Below are 22169 nucleotides of genomic sequence, written 5' to 3'. Positions count from 1 at the left end.
TGGAAAAAAAGAAATTAATATCAGTGGTTACGAAAATCTATGATAACTAATATTATTTTGACCAAAATTTACCATTTTCCTAATTGTTACATAAAATTCTACGTAAACTACTGTACCTAAAGCGTTGACCGGACAATAATTTTTTTGTCACAGATTTTATCGTAACTAAAATACCTATTTGTTACGATGCTATTGTTACGAACCCTCAACCTGTAGTTATTACCTTTTTTTTTTTTGTAGTGAAAGTAAATTATATATAAAAAAGTTACAAATATGTATTAACACAATTATTATACCTCAATTCAACTTATATATTCAATTTTATATTTTTGCATATTATTTTAATATCATAGTAACATAAACTATTTTAATAACAAATTTTATTATATTTTTATCTAGATTTATGTTTTTTTTATAAAATTTGTAATAAAAAATTATAATATATAAATAAATTTTAAATTATTCTATTATTTCATTATTTTCTAATTTAAAAATTAACCCTTTCAATTATAATCCAATCCCATAAGAGCATTAATGCATTAATTATAAACCAAGTGTTGGTTTTTTGGTACCCATACCCTGAAACTCAAACTCAAATATGTGTAACTCGACCTGCAACCTATTTATCCCAAATTAGATCCAGTCCGTTCATTTAATTAGGGTTAATCTGGATCATTGATTTCTTAGATATATATATATATATATATGTGTTGTGGGTTGAGAAGAGAGAATTATCATTCATTCACGCGATACAACAGCCCTAATCTCTCTTCTCCTTCATCGCGATTTCTCACGAGCTCACCTGTGAATCGATTCCTTGAGGTTTTCCGGCGTGCCTCCATTGACCGGTGCCTTCCTAGTCCGACGAGCTTTCTTCAAAGCAGTGTAAGTTGTTTGCAGTAAGATTTAGTCGCGAATAAGCATTCGTGTGTTCTTTCTTTTGCCCCGTCGGTGAATATTTTGGATTTGTGGTGAGTGTGAGTTGTTGACTGCCTAGTTTGGGTTTGGTTCCTTGTTTCTTGGCTTGGTCACCATTTTTTGTTGGGTTTCTGAAGGGCCTGAGCTTTATTTGTAATAAACTGGTTTTATTTGAGGTATATGATGTGCAATTCATAGAATCGTGTTGTTTGTTATCGATTCGGATTAGAATTGTTAATTTATTGGGCGAATCCTTGATTTTGGTTCTAGATTGTTTTCTTACACCAAGTATTCTTCTTTCTCCCACGGTTTCCATCTTCTTCTTTTCCTAAATCCTAACAAGTTGTCTCTAACTTCTTTTATTTTATTTTTTTCCTCTCCAAACCCTTGACCCGTCGTTCTCATTTTTTCTCTTTCCTTCACTGTCTTCTAAACCCTAAATCCATCATTTGCATCTTGTCCTTCTTTGTTTATATATAGGATCGAAATGAAAAAAAACTCTATTTTGGATAGAGTTAGCCGATTTTGCGAACCATGATGGGGAGTGGGGAGCGTGGACATGAAAGGGGATTTGGGAGGATTATATATATGTTTAACCAAGTGTCGGAGAAGTGTAGTTCCATTGAGGTGTATTCGTGTATAAGATGGTCGTAATTTTTGAGAATTTTTTTTTTTTAATTTCTTATATATATATATTGTTTTATTTCTTTGTTGACATGAAAATGCAACAAATAGTACCATAGTTAATGTTTATTCCTCCAAGCTCCTATTCTAAGTCCAAGTTTTTTGTTGACATTGCAATATATTAGATGTCATAGTTTTCATCATATCTTCTAAAGTATTATCCGAATTTCTTGAGAAGGTTTTTGGGCAATCACCAATCGGGGGCCTTCAAGTAGAAAGAAAGTGAAATTACAGTACAATGAGTGGTGTTTTTGGGCAATGGCAACCTTCAATTGCCTCAGACGACTTTAATTAATGTTGTCAGTATGATTCAATTTCGATATTTTGTGTCCAACCTTCAATTACAAGGTGATGTTTCTTTTGTTTTTTTTTGGATTACAAGGTGATGTTAAGAACAAATGGATCATATTGTGTGAACAAGAACTTCACAATTGTTGAATTATTGCCACTTTGGAATCGTGTTTGGTCATTTTGACAATGTGGATGTGACTGAGATAATTAACAACACGTGATCAAATTCAAATTAAGTCGGAGTCCTCATCACTACTATCGATAGGGAGGGCATCCTTATATTACCACTTCTTAACGTAACATACTCCATACATTATACATATGAATGAAGAAATTATTATTGTATGTTTTCAGTCCCCAATATCTCATAACGTTACATACTGTCTGAATTAAGAGAACAAAAAATGATAAAAATAAAATAAAAATAAAAATAAAAATAATGTAAGTAATGTAATAAAAATATTATTAATTGTAAAAAAAGTATTTATCTCTTAACAGTTATACCCATGCCTTGCTTTGACGTGTTTTATCATGTTGACTGGTCATCACCTGGAAACCGTAGCAATATGTTAACATAACGACTTATGTCATTTCCTAATAATAATAATAACAATAATAATATAATAAAGGTAAATTACATAATACCCATTTTTCTTTTATTGTAAATGCATTAAAAAAAATAAAAATCTAGTATTTTATTTATTGTGCTAAATTTCTTCATGTTATTATTCATTATTGGGATGAAAAATATAGTTTGTTCTTAAAAGAGGATTTTACGCAAAAAAATAGAACATAAGTGTTTTATCCATTTATAATAAAACATAGAGAGGTATTATGCAATTCACCATAATAATAATAATAATAATAATATGTACCTTGTCCGTTCACTGAATTAAAAATGCGTAGATGAGGGTCTACAGGGAGACCCATTTCTTGATACCTTCTGTCGTATAATGACAATCTGTAAAAATTCAATAGGATTTTCTTAAGTACATGCACGCAGTACAAGTATAATAATACTGTTGAATTCTAATTCTTACAATTTATTTATAGTTAAAAGTAACTTATATATATCAATTACCTTCGACTGGAAGACATAGAGGGTTGTGAGGTTTGTCCATGATGGAGCCTTGAAGAGATCACATTAGGTATAGATGCTGAATGAGATTCCCGCATTGCCTTAGAATTGGTACATTACAGATGATGTAAGCAGTTTGAATGATAGATGAAATTGTTAGTAAGATCCAATAACAAATTAAATAAACTAAAATAATTAATACAACTATTATAAAGAAATAGACATGAAGTTCTTTAACTTGAGAAAACTTCAAGAAAATGAATGTAAATTTTCACCATTTAGCTTTGAGGTAAAACATAGTATATTGCTAATTTTAATATAATTGGATATATCGAACTGTTGGGAACACACACAAGGGAAAAAAAAGAGAAAGCCTAATAACAAAACACGAGAATTTAACGTGGTTCGTTCTCATAAGAGACCTACATCCACGATCCCAAAATGGGATTATCCACTAAAATATTTATTACAATTTTTTGCACGGACAAAATTGTAAAACCCTCCTCACAACAACTCACCAAATCTCAATTTCACTATCTCTAGGTACTAATAAAAAAAGGTTTGTTATCATACTTTAAAATAGGACCCAAATGGGTCAATTTATAGGAGTCAATGCCCCCACCTTTTTATAACATTTCCGATGTGGGACATGGGAAGTTACACAACAATTCCTCCCTCTTCCCATAGTCTCACATATTTCGACCATGTCAGAAAAGCGAACTCTCTTCTCGATTTTCTGATTCTTCGTATCATTGCTACTCTCCACATTTGCTCCCAAGGCGCATCCATCTAGATAACAGATGTTGTTTGTTTCTTCTTCCTCCCTTGCATAATCAAGCTGTCACTCTTGTACACTTTGCACAGATTTTTAGTGTCAATATATCTATACTCATGTGAAGCCAACTCGCCCAATGAAATAACATTAGCTCCAAAAGTAGGCACATACCTCACATTAAAATTGTTTTGAAATTACCATTGTGGAGCTTCAAACGAACTCTTCCAATGCCTTCAATTCCCTACTTCATCTTATTCCCCACATTAATATAGCCAAAATCTCCCTTTGTATGCAAAGTATCAAATAAAGCTTGATCTTTACATATATGGACATCGGCAGCAGAATCCATCACCCAATTAGAATTCTCAATAGGATTTGTATTTAAAAGAAGTAAATCACCTTCATAACTGACCACGTTCGCAGAGTTCTCAACTTTCGACTTATCCTTCAAATTTCTCAAACTTCTCAAGTATTCTTTAAAGAGTCGACAATGATTTTGAATGTGACCAAACTCTCCACAATAATGACACTCAATAGAGCTGTAATCTCTAGGCCGGGATTTCAAGCTTACACCACGGTCACTCTTCATTTTTCTCCCTCTTTCAGAACCCCCCACAGCTAGTATTTGACTCTTCTTTGAAGCGTCTTCATTTCCCATTATCTTGTCATTCTCCTTCAAAACCGTTATCGTCTCATTCAATTTCAATGTAGTTTTTCCAACTAACATTAATTGCACCAACAGCTTGTAGGATTTGGGCAACGAAGCTAACAAGAGCAACGCTTGCTCTTCCTCTTTAATTTCCTCTCCTGCATTCAATAATCGACATACTAGCTCATTAAACTTGTTAATATGGTCAATTATATTACCTCATTCCTCCATCTTCAAAGAGTATAGATCCATTTTCATAATCAGGCGGTTAGTCAACGTCTTCGTGGAAAATTTACTCTCCAAAGTATCCCACAACCTATTCGGAAATGTTTCCCTCAACACGGTAACCTTTATCTGTGGGGTGAGTGCCAATCGAATCGTGCTAACAACCTTTTTCCGAATCATACTTCAATCCACCTTCTTTCATACCTTCTGGCCTTGTATCTTCCAAGGCAACATCAAGACCTTGTTGCACCAAATAATCTTGAATTGTGCTTTGCCACATAGTAAAATCACTTTTTCCATCAAAGAATGGAACCTCATATTTCATAGTAATGGACATAGTGTTTAATAACTCTCCAATAAAAAAGCACTTTCAACAACCAAATAAACTGAGGCTAACAATTAAAGCCAGGACACTCACAGGCAGAACCGACCTTTCTGGCAGAAATCTGGTGTGTTCCCAGAACCCCGCTGCGGAATTGCAACCTGACTGCTGGCATGCCGTCAACTTCTCTCGAAACACCTCTTGCTTCTTCTCTCCTCCCTTTGCCAAGACCTCGCTAAAAAATAACCTCGCTTTGATACCACTTGTTGGGAACACACACAAGGGAAAAGAGATAAAACCAAATAACAAGACACAAGAATTTAACATGGTTCGGTCTCACAACAGGCCTACATCCACGATCCTAAAACGGGATAATCCACTAAAATGTTTTTACAATTCTTGCACGGACAAAATTGTAAAACACGCCTCACAACAACTCACCAAATCTCAATTTCACTATCTCTAGTTACTAAAGAAAAAACGTTTGTTGTCATGCTTTAAAATAGGACCCAAATGGGTCAATTTATAGGAGTCAATGCCCCTGCCTTTTTATAACACTTCCGATATGGGACATGGGAAGTTACACAACACGAATTTTTACTACACAATATTAGAGCACAATTATGTTTAATTGATCGATCACGTTCAGTACTCTTCAAGTATTAAGATTGATTAGTTTATGGAAGCAACATGTATATATTTCAGCCAACCAGTGTAAAATGATGTTTCTTAATCTAATATTTGTATGTAGACGACTACTCATCCAGAAATGAACAAATGATATATATGCATACTATGTACAACTTTACCATGAAAAATTTTGGACGAAACTTATAATTTCATTGCTTGCAGCATCAAGAACGGCTACTAATTCTTATTATGAGAATAGTAATAGTTATAATTATAATAAAAAAAAAAAAGTGATTTTGAAAACTAACCATTTGCTGTGAGACATTATTATATCCTTGGCCTCTAGAAAACGATGAGATTCCCTGAGTAGTGCCAGAGTTACTTCCATGGCCGATTGGAAAATTATTTGTATCACTGAAGGCAAAACACCAAAACAATAAACAAAACACAGCTGATCAGATGAACTTAGAAGCCCTTGTATTTTCAATTTTTTGGAGTGGATGCAATATAAACAAGCAACTCCTATTTATAAACAAAAAATAGCCTATGAAAAGGAACAAATAAACTTTCTCCTAAACAAAAATACAAATTTTTATGACGTGAGTTTTTCATCGACACGATGCATAAAATTTTTGTTTAGTACTTTCTGTAGTAGTCGATAAAGCCAAATGTCCTAGCAGGTTGACGTTGCACTAGGAATGTACTCGACTTCACATGAAGAAGGAGCTATAACATGTTGTTTCTGGGACTACCATGAGATCGGACTCTTTTTAATGAAGAAAAAAGTACTAGCAGTGTATTCCCACTATCTAAGTCACCATCCATGTTGATGTCACTAAAACTTGACAATGGCAATCTTTCTCCTTTCTATTTGGGGTAGGCGACATCAAAAGATTGTGCCTCAGTGATCTATCGAATGATTCATTTGACTGCAATGAGGTGTTCATCCTATGGATCCTCTATAAATCGACTTACATATCCATAGCATGGATTGCCTACCATACTTTGGTACGAGGTAGAGTTCACGTGTGGAATTGTCGAAATATTGGATGGCTTGAGCTTTTCTTCCATTGGAGTTAGGCAAGGATTGCAAGTTTCCATGTCGTCCTATTTATGAAGCTTCTCAACATCGGCATTTTGACAAAGTGTGATCCCACCTTCATAATGGTTGAACCTGATGCCGAGGAGTAGGTTTGAAGGCCGAGGTTGCTCATGCAAAACAAGGACATAATCTCACATTTGAACTAATCAATCTTGGCTTGACCTGTTTGAGTAATGATTGCCTCATCGATGTAGTGCCGATGATTAGTGCTTCATAATGTCCTCGTAAAGTGTATAATATGTGCTCATCGATGCATCAAAAGAAGCGCAGACCCAAGAGACTATCATCATGCTTGGTGTTTCAAGCACGCGGGTTTTCGCGCAATCCACACAATACTTTGCAGAATCTAAGAACCTTGTACTCCTGCTTCTTGATGTCAAACCCCAGTTGTTGTTGTTGTTGTATGTAGACTTCCTCTACATTCTTTATTAAAAATACGAGCTTCACATCCAAGTGGTGATGTACATACCGACCTTCACATAGTGCTAGAGTCAGCAGAAGTCTTATTGACTATCTCCTTAATACAGGAGCAAAGACTTACTTGAAGTCGATCCCCTCGTGTTGTGCATATTCTTTTACAACGAGTCACACCTTTTGTTTTTTGATGCAGCTATTCACATCTCTATATATCTTGAAGACCCACTTCAACCAAATTATCATGCCTAATAGGGAGTTTGGTTAGCTGCCAGGTGTTATTTTCTTCAATAGAGTTCGTTTGTTTTAGCATCATTTGGCATCTGAATGGGTCGCAGCTTGTGTACATCTTTAATGACAGGTTCTTGAACTATGTCACCTATCATCCTAAACCACCATCATGGATCTCTAAAGTGATCATTATTGATATTATAAAAGGACTCAATATTTAGCGACACAATTAATCATCTAGGGTTGAATCTGAACTATGTTGCACTATGTCTATGGTGATTCTGTCGGATGCGCAATGGCCATCTCACCTAAAAGCTCGAACTATTAGAGAAACTCAGTCATTAATCATATATTCACAAATGGGAGTCCCCAACAGATTCTTTGTCTGGAGATGTCAGGACCTCATTATGAGGTGTAAGCGGCTCCCCTCAAATAATGATCACTTGCTCAATGAAGGAAGTTCCAATATTGGCCACATCTTTTTATCATGAGTATTTTCCCAATCCATATTGCCTTCTTATCGAATATCACATCTTGAGAGGCCTAGATACGTTATGGGATCATGTCATGCCGATTATGGTTTGGTTAGTTCATTTTATTTATTGGGGCAAATACGTACCTTGAGCTATTGTGGATTCCCTTTATCTATGTAGTATTGCCCATGCTAGATCAATTCCCCTTTGATTATTTATACGGCTTATAGACAATGTCATGTTTCCACAGTGACATTATCCTTAAACTTTTTTATGGTAGCTAGTGTTTGATCCTTGTTTGGCTAGAGATACCACTGCATACACCAAATTGAGTAGTCTATATGGTGTTGAGCTATTGAAAAAGAAATAGGCCTTTGTTTGCCAATAAATAGAACTCGTAACTTTCCTAGGATTAATGGTCATTGGGATCCTGAATAACATGTTCTCATTATCTATCATATAGAAAGAATCGAAGTTTAGATAATCATGCCATACATGCCATAATCATGTCTCATTGTCCTTTAGTGCCATTAAACACCCTAGCTTTGCATTAATTAATTTTAACATATACATTCAGTTTTTGGTGTGCATTACTTTGCCTAAAAATCATCATTATTGATTGCAAATCCTCCATACTCCTTCTAAATCTATACCTCATAATTGTTCTCATTTAGTTCCCGATGCTTACGATGTTTTTTTTAGCCTTGGGATGTAGTTGATGTTAGTGATCGCACGATGTTCCCTTTTCTTATCTGGGAACATCACTATGTAATATCTATAGATACCAATAATTGAACTATCATTGAACTTCACCAATGTGGTGATGTTTATCGCCAATTCTAAAAAATAGTCGTTGTTTCCAATCGTAGGGTTCTTAGCACTATTATCTAGATATTGTATGTCACTACAACACTTTTTTTTTATTCATTCCCGAGAGTAACTTGGGCACGTGATTCATTGAGCTCGATAAATCTAGAAAGTGGCAGATGAATTTTGTTAGTGATTGAGCATACCTCCGCCATAAGTAATGTTGGTTCATCATCATCTACCTTGGTGGGGTGCGGTACGCCTACTCGCATTGTGGCTACCAACAATTCTAGCTCACTTATCAATCTTCTTATAGTACAGTAGTTTTCCCTACTTTCATTGCACGCACGGCCCACTCTTCTAACCACCATTAATCTTAGGTGTTCGTTGGTCACCTTTGATATGATGATGAATATGATCATCATTATTGCTCGGTGTTCTCTTGTTGCTCTATTTGTATTTGTCGCAAGCCAACTATTCATCCTCAATTAGTAAAGCTTAGCTTTTTATGGTTATAGTTGGTGTCATTCAATGTGAGAGACATCAATCTTCGACACCTTTAAGATGGCCAATAAGTTCTTTATTGGATAAAATAGAGAGAGGTAATGCATTGTCTCCATGGTATAAATGACATGGCTGAACTTGGACAGCACGGTGCAGTAATACCTCTTAACAACCCTCTACTCATCGACGAGCTTGACATACTCCGCAAGTTGGCCAATCAAATGACTTAAAAGAAGAGTGAAATATTCTGGATCTCCGTCTTTCATAAATATAATTGTCTCAATCTTTGCACGCAGTTTCTATAACTTTGCTCGATATATGTGATTATATCCAATCTACACATACTTTTACGCCATTGCACACATCTCATTTGATACCTCCTTGATAAGTTCTTCTAACGCTGCACGAATTTTCTACTGATCAACATCCCAGTACTAAATTGCATCCCCGTACTAAATTTCATCATGAATGATTCATCTGTGTAATTATTGTGTTTAAGTTTTGGATAAGATGCCCTTGACTATTTATTCTATTTTTAGGAACACCATGTTGTCACGACCAATGGTGCGGCCAAAATGAAGGATGGCCAGCAAGATGGACCATCATCTTCGTCCATGGTTTGTTTTTCACCGTTTTAGTCATGGTCACCCATTAGCGATGATATTATTTTTCGGGGATCTCAATTTTTATATCATATTGAAGGAAAAAAAAGAATAAACAAAATAAACAAAACATTGTTGATTGGAGGAACTCTGAAGTCTTTGTATTTAAAATTTCTTGAATTTATGCAAATTTTTAAAAAATAAATAAAAACATGCAACTCCTATTTATACACCTAAAATAGGCTAAGAAAAGAAATAAGGGAAATTACTCCTAAACAAAAGCTGGAATTTGCTAATGTGTGTGTTTTGGTTAATTAGTCTTGATGTTAGAGCTGGAAATATTAAGATGACACAACGAACTCGATATGAAATAATTGTATTTTAGTTAAAAAGTTTACCACAATTATATAATTGGTCAATACGAACTCGACATGTTAATAAATGAATTGGATTAGAGTTGATGCCCTCAACTTGAAACTTACACAAAACAACTTAATTATAATATAATAATATTAATTTATTATATATGTACAATAATTTTAATCTAATAATCTGTCTATATATTAATTTAAATTAAGCTCAATCTTAAATTATTAAGCTTAATTCACTATACATATTATACTAGAGTTGTAAAAAAACTAGCATGACACAACAATCAAACACAATAATAGGATTTGTGTCAAAATTTTAGATCCAATTATATAAATGGATCAACACAAATTTGACACGGTAAATAAACAAGTTGAGTTAGGGTTTGGTGGTTTCACCCGTTTAAAAAATTCAATCTGATACAAGTCGAGCCATTGCCAGTCACACTTGATTTTGGACTGATTTAAGGCAATGTATTATGCCTAACATTGACTTCCATAATTGAGGAGACTTGAGAAACACATAAAATTGCAATTTCCTGATTATTTACTTATATTTTAAATTAGAGCAAACTATTATTTCTATTTTCGAATATCTTAATAATAACAGTATTAGAACGTATGTTTGAAAAGTATTTTATGCATAGTTTCTCTACGTATGTTATTAAAACTGCATTACGGACCGAAGAACTCGAAAAAGTAGTATGCATAAAAATTAGAGTAACTCTTTATGGGTTTATTCTTAACAATTATACCTTTGTGTTGTGGAAACTCCAATGTCATAGGACTCCTATCTATCTGCACAGCCTGAGTAGAAGAACTTGAATTATCCTGCAACATTCCAGTCTGCATATGTACAATACACATTTATTTATTTGACAATTTTATTTGATCAAGTAACAAAATTTCAATTTAAGAGTTAATACATAAAGAGTTCAATTTGCATATATTATAATTTTATTGCAATGTTTTGCATTTTAGTTGACTGCATACTTAGACAACTTACAGAAACTTCAAACAGCTGTTCTTGGGGCCGAAATGATCGAAGTTGAGAAGGCGTAGTAATATTCGGACAAGGAGTGATGCCTCTGCTGCTTCCAACGGGATTCTCCCTTGTTGAATCATTATTGTTTCCTTGGTGTCTTTTTTGAGAACATGAAATTAATAATTTCTTAACAATAATTATATATATGCTTCAAAATAAAAATGTTTGGTTTTATTATTATTATTATTATGGATAAATTATATAATATACCATTGTGTATTTTATTTATTATGTAAAATTCTTTGTATCAAAATAAACTATGTACAAAATATTTTAGTGGTATAAAGATGAAGACTTAATCAATTATTTATTTATTTATTTTAATTTATTCAAGTAAAGCTATTTAAGATATTTTACCTATTTTGGTTGTATAAAATTTGCATATATATAATTAGGTTAGTGTTTACAACAAAGCATCATCATATTTTAATTTAACACAAGGAGTTTCAGGCAAAATATTTTATGCAATTATACTAAAATCAAAAACAGATCTAATGCAATTAATGCATTTATTTATTATTATTATTAAAAAAACACACACATATATATATTATCATAAATCGTATTATAGTAATACTTAATTACCGGGGTGGAGCATTTGAATGTGAAACTGCCTTGTAATATACGGAAAAAAGATCTTCATTATCCAGATGGTACGGAGGAACTGTGTGCTGCTATTAATTAAATAAAATACTTTATTTATTTTCTTATGATATAAATAGTGTTGCTAATGAAAATAAACTGAGAAGGCAGGCACATTGCATTGAGAAAAAATAATATCTATAGATATAGATATATATTTATATAGATTGAACCATATATGTTTAGCACATATATTATTTACTTTCTTACCAATTCTCCCACTTCAATAGCTCCCCTACCTTGTGCAGCAGTCGAGGTTTCAGCTTCCGATGCCTGAAATCTTGTTATTAGACAAACGAAGGTTAGTATATGAATATTGAGCAAATTTCTTAATTAATTACTTTTCGAAAGTAAGTTTTGTTTATAAATAATATATGTGATTTTTGTCGAATCTTCAATATCTCGTTTTGAAAATTTTACACCAAAATAAGGTGATATTTTGGTTAAGGGATATCTCACCAATGTTAGGTCCCAAGAGTGTTCTAGAGAATTTCTCACGACTAGAATTGGTCTATTCCATATAATGGCCTTAAAATGAATGAACTCTACAACTTTTGATATATCATAATTTTTTTTAAATTATATGAAAAATATTCGGATATTGTTTGACCAATAGAAAAATGATTTTGAACAACCAAAAATTACCTTTCCAGAACTCATTATGATAAAGAATGCTGAGACAATAGCAAAATATAGATAAACTGCTAGAAAATAACATAAGCATAAGGTAGAGTAAAAATGATAATTAATATGTTCGTATCCCTTTCCATGTCCATCCCCAAAATAGAAATATGAGCATAGCTATGATTTATTTGTGTTTGTTAGGGGGTTTGGATTTTGAGTTGAGATTTGAACAGTAAAAAATTTGAATTTAAATAGTTGTATGATGTGATATAAATAGATGTTGACGTGATGTTTTGAATGTAAAATTGATTTTTAGTATAATGTAAAAAATAAAAATTAGGTGTTTGAATTGATATTTTTGGGGAAAAAAAATTGGATGAATAGTGAAAATTAAATCCAATCCCCCAAACAAACACCATTTATGGATTGAAATAATATTCCCATAATCATTCTTATTTTCATAATAAACAAATTTTTGTATTCATCTTTTATGTCCATCAATCAAGAAGGTTTCAAAAATCAATATTTTAAACCATTCTAAAAATCACATTCTTCTCCCCGTAAAACTTTTTTCTCTTTTTTTCTTTCAAATTATGTGTTCATATCCTCGTCATTTTCTTTAAGAAGAAATTCTTGAATAGAAAACTCTTTTCAACTTCCTCTAACCATCCAAACTCCGGTGATTATTCTAACTATCGATGGAAACAAAATACTTTTTCCATTGTGAAAATCTCCGAAGGACTCCTGAAGGTTGCAAGAGGTTGTGATAAGAAGCACAAATCCTCTTTTGACTTCCAATTCAGAGTATAATTTCACTAAAAAAAAGAGCCAAGCTTTTTCAGCTTCTAGAATAGGATTTTGGATTGTGGGTTGTATCATTGGAAAATAGGATTCTTGTTTCCATCCCAACTTTCAAGGGTTTAGGTCAAGGCCACCCTTTGGACAAGGAACCCAAGGCTTTTTTATTATTTTTGTTTGTAAATATCTGGTGAGTTAGCTTGACGAGTTTTAAAAACATTGTGAACATCCTTCTTCTACCACAAGCTAATGAGCACGCTGAGGGGGCGAACAAAATTTTCATTGGTATCATCAACAAAATGATAGAAACGAATCCAAAGAGATGGCATGTGTTACTGCCACAAGCTCTCTGGGCACATCGGAATAGTAGGAGTTCGGCTACAGGATTCTCACTGTATCAACTTACGTTCACACAGCACGCAGTGTTACCCGCAGAACTTCAGGTTACATCAGCCTGAACAACAGCCACAACAGTGGATGTCAGTGAAGAATTCCAGTAGAATATGATACAAAATTGGAACAATTGGATACCATCTGATTAGCAGTCATCGATCGAATGGTCAAACAGAACAAAGCGCGAGCAAGGTACTATAGTAAGAATGTTTGGTATCGGACTTTTAAAGAAGGAGATCTGGTATGGAAGAATATACTTTTTTATCTACAAGAAATTGATCAGTTAGGGAAATGGTCTACAAATTGGGAAAGACTAATATATCCACAAAGATTGGAAATGGAACTTTTATTATCAATATGGATCAAGAGGATGAACTACTACATGGGAGTATTAATGCTAAATACTTGAAAATATGTTATCATGCTTTTTTAAGTAACAAAAACTAACATTATTCATTGGGTTTATTCAAAATCCCATGAGGGTTCTAACCTATGTTGGGTTCACTCATCATCCAAAAGGGTGATATAAGAATATTCTTTTTCTGATTCAAAATCTCCATCCCACTGGTTGGAGGTCGGTTCTAGTTCTTCATCCAGTAAGTCTTCAAGATCAGGATGGTACCGTTCCCACTATTCCTGCATTTTATCCAAATCCTATTTGGTATGAATCTTCATGTCTAGCAAAGATTGGGCGTTCTTGATCAAAGAGAATACAAAGTCTTAAAAAAGATGATCTTTGTTGAGAAAACAGTTTGTTCCAGTTTAGTTCTGGAAGAATGGCCATGACATGATGTTCTAGTAGGTCCATGTGATGATCAAGTACGAGCACTCAACTAAGGATGTCATGGAATGGTTCATACACACTCAAAACACGTTCATGATCACGGCGTTGGTGTATGTTCTCCTTCCACTTTGTGAAAATTTGAATTTGAAATCAAGTTGTTTTAGTATTTCTATCATGACTTCTGTGTGTGACCACCAAAAAGGATATTACCCAACCAGGAAGAGTTCTAGAGAGTTTCCCCAAATCTCTGCTAAGGATTCAAATGCGTGGGGAGGAATTTTTTAGTGGTGATAAGGAGAAGTAGTAGATATGTATCAGGCGGAGTTTGGAAAGGCAATGGGATATCATGACGTATTCCTTATTTATAGATTAAGTTTAAATCTCAGATTCAATCTCTTGTTATGGCGTGTGGTTGGAAGGTTTGGATCCGCTAAAATACACTTAGTTAAAGGGAGAATATGACTTGATCAAAATAGGAAATAACTGAAAATTATTACAAGAAAAGCATCTAGTGCAACTCGGATGTCGAAAAATTTGAGCTCAAGTTGGCCGTTTTTGTGATTATGAAAAGCGACGTAATGCTCATGCATAAGCCTCGACTGAATTAAAGTTTGCAGCTCATGAGGAAGTTGAGTTCGGCTCTAGTGATAGTCATCTATTAATTGCTTCTCTTCGTAAATGCAACCATCCAGGGTGGTCATCTCCCTCCGAAGTCCATCCAGCTCTTTTGATAGACGATCAGACTCTACTTTTTTGGTGTTGATGTCCTCGGCCATAATGGATCCGGAGTGGAGAAGGCCTTCAAGGGGATCATGAGCTTGCCTAAGATTTTCATCGGCCTTGGAGATGAAGTTTTCAATCTAGAGCGAGTCGGTTGCAAACAGTTGAGAATGTCTTGCTGGATAGATCCGCATTAAAAAAAAAAAAAAAAGAAGTTAATTTGTACTTTAGGATCCGCTCCATAAGTGGGTGCAGAGTGGCACTAGGATCAACAGAGGGATGAACCAACAAATGAAGCATGAAACTGAGCGAAGGCTTGAAGGTCTGATCGTCCAGGTCACGAAAGGAAATTAAGGCACATTTGGTCATCACTTGCCGAGCCTCGGGAGTGATGGAAATACTGGCTAAGGGTGTGAGGTTAGTTTGGCCCTGTGAGCATAAATGATATAAGTGAAGTTTCAGTACGGTACTGTTTGTGCAGTCAATGGAGGGAGAAGTTGATACCTGGCCCTGGACGACAGTAAGGTTAGATGGGGCAATGGGCAATGAGAGGTGTTGTGAAGGGGGATCCATAGAGCGCCCAGACCCCAACTTCTGACTCTTCACCGGCGGGTGGGGGGTTGGGCCCGAAAGGATTACATTCCGAATTATGTAAGAAAATTGCAGTGAGGTTTTTAGATAGGGGCACGAACTAAGGAATCATTTTAAACTCACCATTTTCTCTTAGGCTTCGATCAAGCCCCCAACCTCTTGACTAATGGAGGGGTTCCCAGAGTTGGAGAAAGATATGTCTTCTAAATGTACATGCGGTTCCCTCACCTGGTCGCCCGAAGGTTGGTTGACAATTCTAGTCAGTTGATTAACGTCCTCGATATGTTGATCGGCTGCACCAACTGATTGGCCAGCAGCCTCATAAATGGTAGTACGTACCTAGGAAAGGTGTCAAGTCAGATGAAGACGAAAGGTAAATACGAATCCTCAAGGAAAAAGTCATATCAAGGAGAGAAACCATTCAGACAGAATAATCGGCTGCAGGGGTTTGCCTCATGGTCGGTACCTCTTCCGACCGGTTATCTGCGGTTCTTCATACACGGTACGTATAGCTTGGTTGAGTTTGGTCTGTTTGTGGGTTGGGAAGTTGGGTCTCAGACGGCTGTTGCACGGGCGCCTAGAACACATAAATGTAAGTAAACTTCAGAATAAGAAAACAAACAAAATATCATTAAGGAAATCACTGGTGGAGGCAATTTAAGGCGCGCAGTCAATTCGATGGGGGTGGCCTGAGTAATTGGTCTGAAGGCTTGAGGAAAGTCAGTCAGAATGGCAATTTGTTCAGGGGCGCTAGTGGTCGGTAAAATCGGATGAACTACAAGAAAGGCATTTTAGTAGGATTAGCTAAAAAAACCAGAGTATGAGAGAAATAGTAAGAAATACTACTGATTTTAGGAAAAAGCTTAAGGCGGGAGATTAGTCGACAGCCAATGGGTATCTATGGGTAGATAAGCTAGGTACTCACTAATAGCTTGTTAATGTACCATGGTTGGGCCACTGAGCTTTGTTCAAGCAACTACCTTTGTCTTGGTCCTCTTTTTGGGAACACTAGGGTCAGCTTCAACCATATGTGCCTGTTTGTGGGGAGTGGTCGGCGGTAGGGCAGAGGCGGTTGAGGCTCGATGGTTACAATAGTCTCCAGAAGGCCTATCAGCTTTTTGCACGGGTGGCCAACCTGTGCCCAGGTAACCAACCACCACTCGGGAAATGAGTCAACAATTTTGACAGAAGGTTTGAATGGGATATACGAGTTTAAAGTAATGTATTAAGGAGTTGGGTAAGGTAAGGTTGAATAAAAGTAGGATTTAACGCTACCGTTAGGGCTTTGGTTGATAAGGTGACGGCTGGCGACTACTAGAACAGGTAGACCCTGGCGATAGCCGAATTGGCGTGCAAAGAATTGAGGTTGGTAATGGAAAGTGGGAGTATGATTTGCGGCCCTTTTTATCAAGTCTCTTACTAGAATAGAGATCTAGGCTTCAGGGTTGAATCCCAGGAAATGGGTAGGTTAGATTAGGCAAAGGATCTAAATAAGGAATAGGGTAGTCGGTATTACAACAAAGCCAAAAATAGTTATGGAATATTTTCTTATATTTGGAGGGCATAGTAGTGGGTATCGATTCGGTGAAGAAAGAATCTTACGTAGAGTGTCTCTCGCGGGTTTGAGGTTGGATGTATCATAGCAGAATCGGGATAAAGATAGGCCTAAGAAATGGTCAGAATCCAGTAAAAGGACAGACGACCATAGAAAGTGGCAGGAAAGTAGAAATGAACTATAGCTCAAGAAACCAAAAAGAACCTGAACATACATTATTTAATTTTTTAGTATCAAGTAAGCGGGTGTTGACTTGAGAAAGACCCTAAAAAGGTTGGCCAGAAAGAAGGTGCAAATTGAAAATAAATGATCGGAAGTTAAGTGTATTTCGAAATCTAAATGAATAGGGAGTACACACTTAGAGGGAGAGAGAGAGAATGACGTACCGATAGAGCAAGAAAATATAAGGAAAGTGGTTTGTGTTTCTTGGTCGCATGGGTGTGAGGAAGACCTCTGTACAAGGTGCGATGTTGGTCCACTTTTTATCATGTATGTCGGTCAAACCCTAGCTCGCATGGTCAAAAGGGAGCTCTTGACCATTGAGGGTGCCAACACTGGATGCTCGTCCACAATTAGGAGGTAGGCGATCATGGCTACGTCCATTAACGTTGGGCTGATGGGACCTGCGGGCAGTAAAAAGGTGTTGACTTTGTGATCTCATAATGCTTCAATAGCTAGCAAAACCTTCTCGTGAAGGTGGAAAACGTTAGTGGAGAGGAAGATAGCCTTATCAAGCCCTTTCCGTTGCCATTTATCTTAAAAGTGTGGGGTCCAATCTTGAGTGCCAAGTTCGAAAGGCATTTTTTGGATTGATAAGGTGGATTTTACGATCTAAGGAAGAGATCTTAGTATCTCCTGCACTCACTTTGCATCTTCTGAGGTTGTGCAATAAGGGCGAAGGTTTGGAATTAGAACCCTTGACAAAACAAGATCAATGTTCGGGTTAGATCCATCAAAGGGAAGGGAAGGAATGTGGTGTGCCATTACAAGGAATGTGATTTTCCAGAAATTAAGGGATGATGTAAGAAAGAGAAGATGATAAAGATTATTTTATACAAAGGAATTTGTATATTTGAAAGGAGAAAGTGAGAAAAATCTTAAGCATCCATAAAAGGGTTTGTTATAAACCTTTATATGACAGTGAAACAATGTGATTATTACTTTGAGAAGGTGATAAAGACTACTGTCTATATTGTAGTTTGAGAAGTGGGGTGTGAAACTCTCGTCAGTTAAGCGCTCAATCTAGGTAACTGATTGATAAACAGTCAAAGATAGTTTTATTGTTTTTATAAAAGGACTTCAGTGGGAAGGATTAAAGGATTTTCAACCGATAAGAATTCAGATAACTTCGTTTAGGATCATCACTAATACAGTCTATTTTCATTTACTTTTTAATGTAATTAAGTCATGTATTTAAATATTTCAAATCTCAAGTACAAAACATCAAGTTCGAAGTTTGTTCGAATTTCACTATTTTTTGTTGAAATTTTCTCCTCAACAAGTATATTGCAACTAATATAAATACACCACCTCGCAAATTTCACCTAGGATAATCTAGTCATTTCTTATCATAACTAATCTTAAACACAAATAACTCATGCCACTCTTCCCATCATAAATATATAAACTCAAAATTTCTCCAACACTTCTACCCAATGTTTTCATCAAATTTCAACCACATTACACAAGTACATAGTTCCCACCTTTCCCGAACTTCATTATAATCATATATCCGTCAAGTTCACTCGCTAACATCTCATGCACTAGTATCCGCCACCTTAATTATATCCCAACATTCACCCATTATATTTTGCTTTAATTTGCTTTATAAGAATTAGAGTTCTTTTTTTTTTCTTTCATATATTTTACTTTGCACAATCGCAATCACAAACTCACTGTAATTATTATTTTAAAATTATTTCGCGATTTAAAAAATCTATGATTTCGACTTGGAAACTCATTAGTAAAAAGAGTATAAAATCATCTTTGATGTAAATGAGGTAACTACAACTTCGACTTCATTTTATTTTATACCGTCAACTATAAGCCACAATCACAAGTTCTATTCAATATAATTTCCGTCAACTCAATACTTCATCAAATTTTTGGTGCTATTTCTAATAGTTTTAAATCAAGAATTATTTCTTAGAAATACTTGAGTTCTATTTACAAAATTTTATGCCTTACTTTATTATTTAAATTTCTAATCGTTTAATTGGATGTGGTACAATATTCATAGGGGTATTGTTAAATATTTTCAGTGTGTACCAAATTTCACTCATTCTCGAACTCAGAGACGTATGTTTAGAGAAATAACTATATAAATAATCAAGACCATGCAGGGAAACAACAACCAAACTATTAATTCCGCGCTTACAACACTACTTCATATGGATTTTTAGAAGCCTGCCAACTGTTGCAATTGATCCACAGCTAATTCAAGTTCTTTGCACCATCAAGAAAGGTGGGACTAAAATGCGGCAACACATTGTTAGGGTTGAGAAAGCCAAAACTTTGCAAACTCAGATGATCAATGCACAAGCCTCATATTACATTAATTTATCTCAGGTCATCCCCAAGTACGTTGTTCATCAAGAAAATCTTTATTCATTTTGCCTAAGAAATTTAACATCATAAGATATAGAAAACAATATATGTCCCTATTTTATAATCACCCGCCTTCTGTTTCTATGAACCAACTGCAACAACATATTATATGACAAGCCAGTCCTTCATATCTACTTATTTATTCAATCAACTTCAATCCATCTGCTTGGAAAAATTACTCCTATTGTATATGGTGAAAGAAGTCAAATAGATTATAATACTGAAACTGTAGATGATTTAGAAAGCATGATCCCAGGAGCTCTTGAAAGCAAGTATATTTGATTAATGTTTAAACTTCTCTTTTTCTAGATGTTCTAAATCTTTCTTTTTAACTTTATGATTCTTCAACCAAAGATTCCACCATAAGGTGTACTTAACATAATGTCCCAACTTTTTCAAAAAGGAAAATGACCGACATATTTTCTCCAACTTTTTCCAAGTGCATTAAATTCATCTATACTTTACTCTGGCGTTAAATGTTTTATTAAACATGGTGCATGACTAAACTACCTTTTTTTTACGCACTGTAGCTCGTTAAAAATCATCCAAGGAAGGTATTGTTCAGAAACCATTATCCATTGTTCGGGCCAAGTCCAAACACAAGAAATAAAAAACATCTTCAGTATTTTGTTCTTTTCTTTGATCATGCTATAACATGTTTAAACATTTTTGAATTAATATATTTTCATTAACTTCTTATTGATCACCAATAAAATTGTTGAGCAAGTAAGGAAAGATTATTTTCTGATATTGACTATTCTACAAACTTGCCAATTACAACAACGTTACTCTTTTTTAGAAAAAATATAGATTTATTAGAGCAAAAAATAAAAATGCAAGTTGAGTTACAAAAATAATCCAGAAAATGGATCCAACTATTAAAGTTATGAGTAAGAGTAAAAAAATAAAAAATCTTCTCTTTAGGCATTGTTTCTTCACCAGTGAGGGTGGGTATTTTGTTCTGGTCCACCCAATAAGAGGCTTCAGGAACTTGATCAGGAATGATTGGATTTTTCTTCTAGCTGGAATTAAAGGAAGCAATCAAATTTTAAAACCGTCCCTCCTTTAGAATACATTTCTAATATTTCACCTCCCGTTGTAGAAAATTTGGTTGATGATATTCTTCCAGATGAGACGTATCCTGAAATTTCTATTAAAGAGTCATCTTCTCTCCCCTTATTAATCATTCATATTTCTATAAACTGCTCTCCTTGGTTCGAGATCTAAACCGGGTCCTTGGATGTCGTCTTTGAGTGAAGAGATCATCATTGTTGATGCTGGAAATAAAAGACACGATACAAATTAACCCATTGTCATAGGTACACAGGACTCTTGTAGGGATGTCTTTTCACCCTATTCTAACAAAAATATAATGATGTGTGATAAATTATGTAGGTTTTCAAATTTTATCATTTTTATATGTTGATGGTTCTTCAATGATTTTGATTAGATAACCGGTTTTGTGGTCATTTATTTCCCTTATGCATTGTGTTTCATTCCAAAGGTTATGGCCTATTCAAACTTTTTTCTCATTTCTCTAATAAATGGTGGTATTAATTCAAATATTTAGCATCTATGTATGTTTTCATTTTTTTTCTCATGAATATAGATCAATTTATATGCTTCATTCCAACCAATTGAACTAAAATGAAAAAGATCTTTCCAAGCTGGAGAATAATTCTCAAGTCTTGGATCCTTCGTTCATTCCAGAAGAACTACTTTGCACACCAAATATCTAACTCAAAAAGTTTTATGTTTTATTTTTTTCTATTATAATGTATGGCTATATTGTCTTTATTCACCTTATTTTCATGGATAGAATGTAATCTCCATAGTATAGCAACATCGTAATGCTTTGGAGACAAATTATTTTGTTGAAGAATCATCAATGAAGGAACTGTTATCTTCAAAGATAACACAACATATTGTCCACAGTCTAACTAGAATTTGCCATATCATGTAACTTTTGCTTTACAATTTCTACAAATCCATAAGGCTTTTCCAAAATATTTCATTCCACGTTTGAGGATTATATTTTATATCTTTCTTTGTTATCCCTATTAGGATCTTATTAAAAGTCTTGGAATATCTATTAACTTGAGCATAGTATGGGAATGAATAGATAATCTTGATCTTGTATTGAATCAAGAAATCTAAAACGTTATCACTTGTAATAATCATCCCTTTGATCCGTTGTGAAAGATTATAGAATTCTAAATCTATGAATAATGCTTTCCTTGGCAAATATGATGATTTCTATAGTAGTAATATGATCAATAGTATTTTCTCGATCCATTTTGTAAAAAAAGAAAGCATAGCTACCATCATGAACAAATA

General features: G+C 34.6%; 1 protein-coding gene and 1 long non-coding RNA gene across 2 annotated transcripts; one reads left to right on the top strand and one right to left on the bottom strand.

Moving 5' to 3' along the window:
- The first annotated feature begins 705 nt into the window (after positions 1–705).
- Positions 706–11217, top strand: LOC127241254 (uncharacterized). The gene is made up of 3 exons (XM_051260182.1): positions 706–885; positions 9643–9720; positions 11082–11217. Exons 1-3 carry the CDS (start codon positions 706–708, stop codon positions 11133–11135), a joined length of 312 nt encoding a protein of 103 aa, XP_051116139.1. The 3' UTR covers positions 11136–11217.
- Positions 11218–14188: 2971 nt separating this feature from the next.
- Positions 14189–16204, bottom strand: LOC127241504 (uncharacterized). The gene is made up of 3 exons (XR_007836550.1): positions 16089–16204; positions 15899–16009; positions 14189–14211 (listed from the first exon to the last, which is right to left on the bottom strand). It is a non-coding gene; the product is annotated as an uncharacterized LOC127241504 (long non-coding RNA).
- Between the last annotated feature and the right edge of the window lie 5965 nt (positions 16205–22169).

Source organism: Andrographis paniculata, unplaced genomic scaffold (genome assembly GCF_009805555.1).
Source record: "Andrographis paniculata isolate CXL003 unplaced genomic scaffold, ASM980555v1 Contig82END, whole genome shotgun sequence".
Taxonomy (NCBI): Eukaryota; Viridiplantae; Streptophyta; class Magnoliopsida; order Lamiales; family Acanthaceae; genus Andrographis; species Andrographis paniculata.
Note: the sequence above shows the minus strand (reverse complement) of the source record. Positions and strands in the feature narration are given on the sequence as shown.

What these genes read in the sequence shown, in the direction of transcription:
- LOC127241254 (XM_051260182.1), top strand. Translation starts at nt 706, where the DNA reads ATGTGTTGTGGGTTGAGAAGAGAGAATTATCATTCATTCACGCGATAC. An exon ending in CGAGCTTTCTTCAAAGCAGT is followed by an intron (nt 886 to 9,642) that starts GTAAGTTGTTTG and finishes TTCTATTTTTAG; the next exon opens with GAACACCATGTTGTCACGAC. An exon ending in GACCATCATCTTCGTCCATG is followed by an intron (nt 9,721 to 11,081) that starts GTTTGTTTTTCA and finishes GACAACTTACAG; the next exon opens with AAACTTCAAACAGCTGTTCT.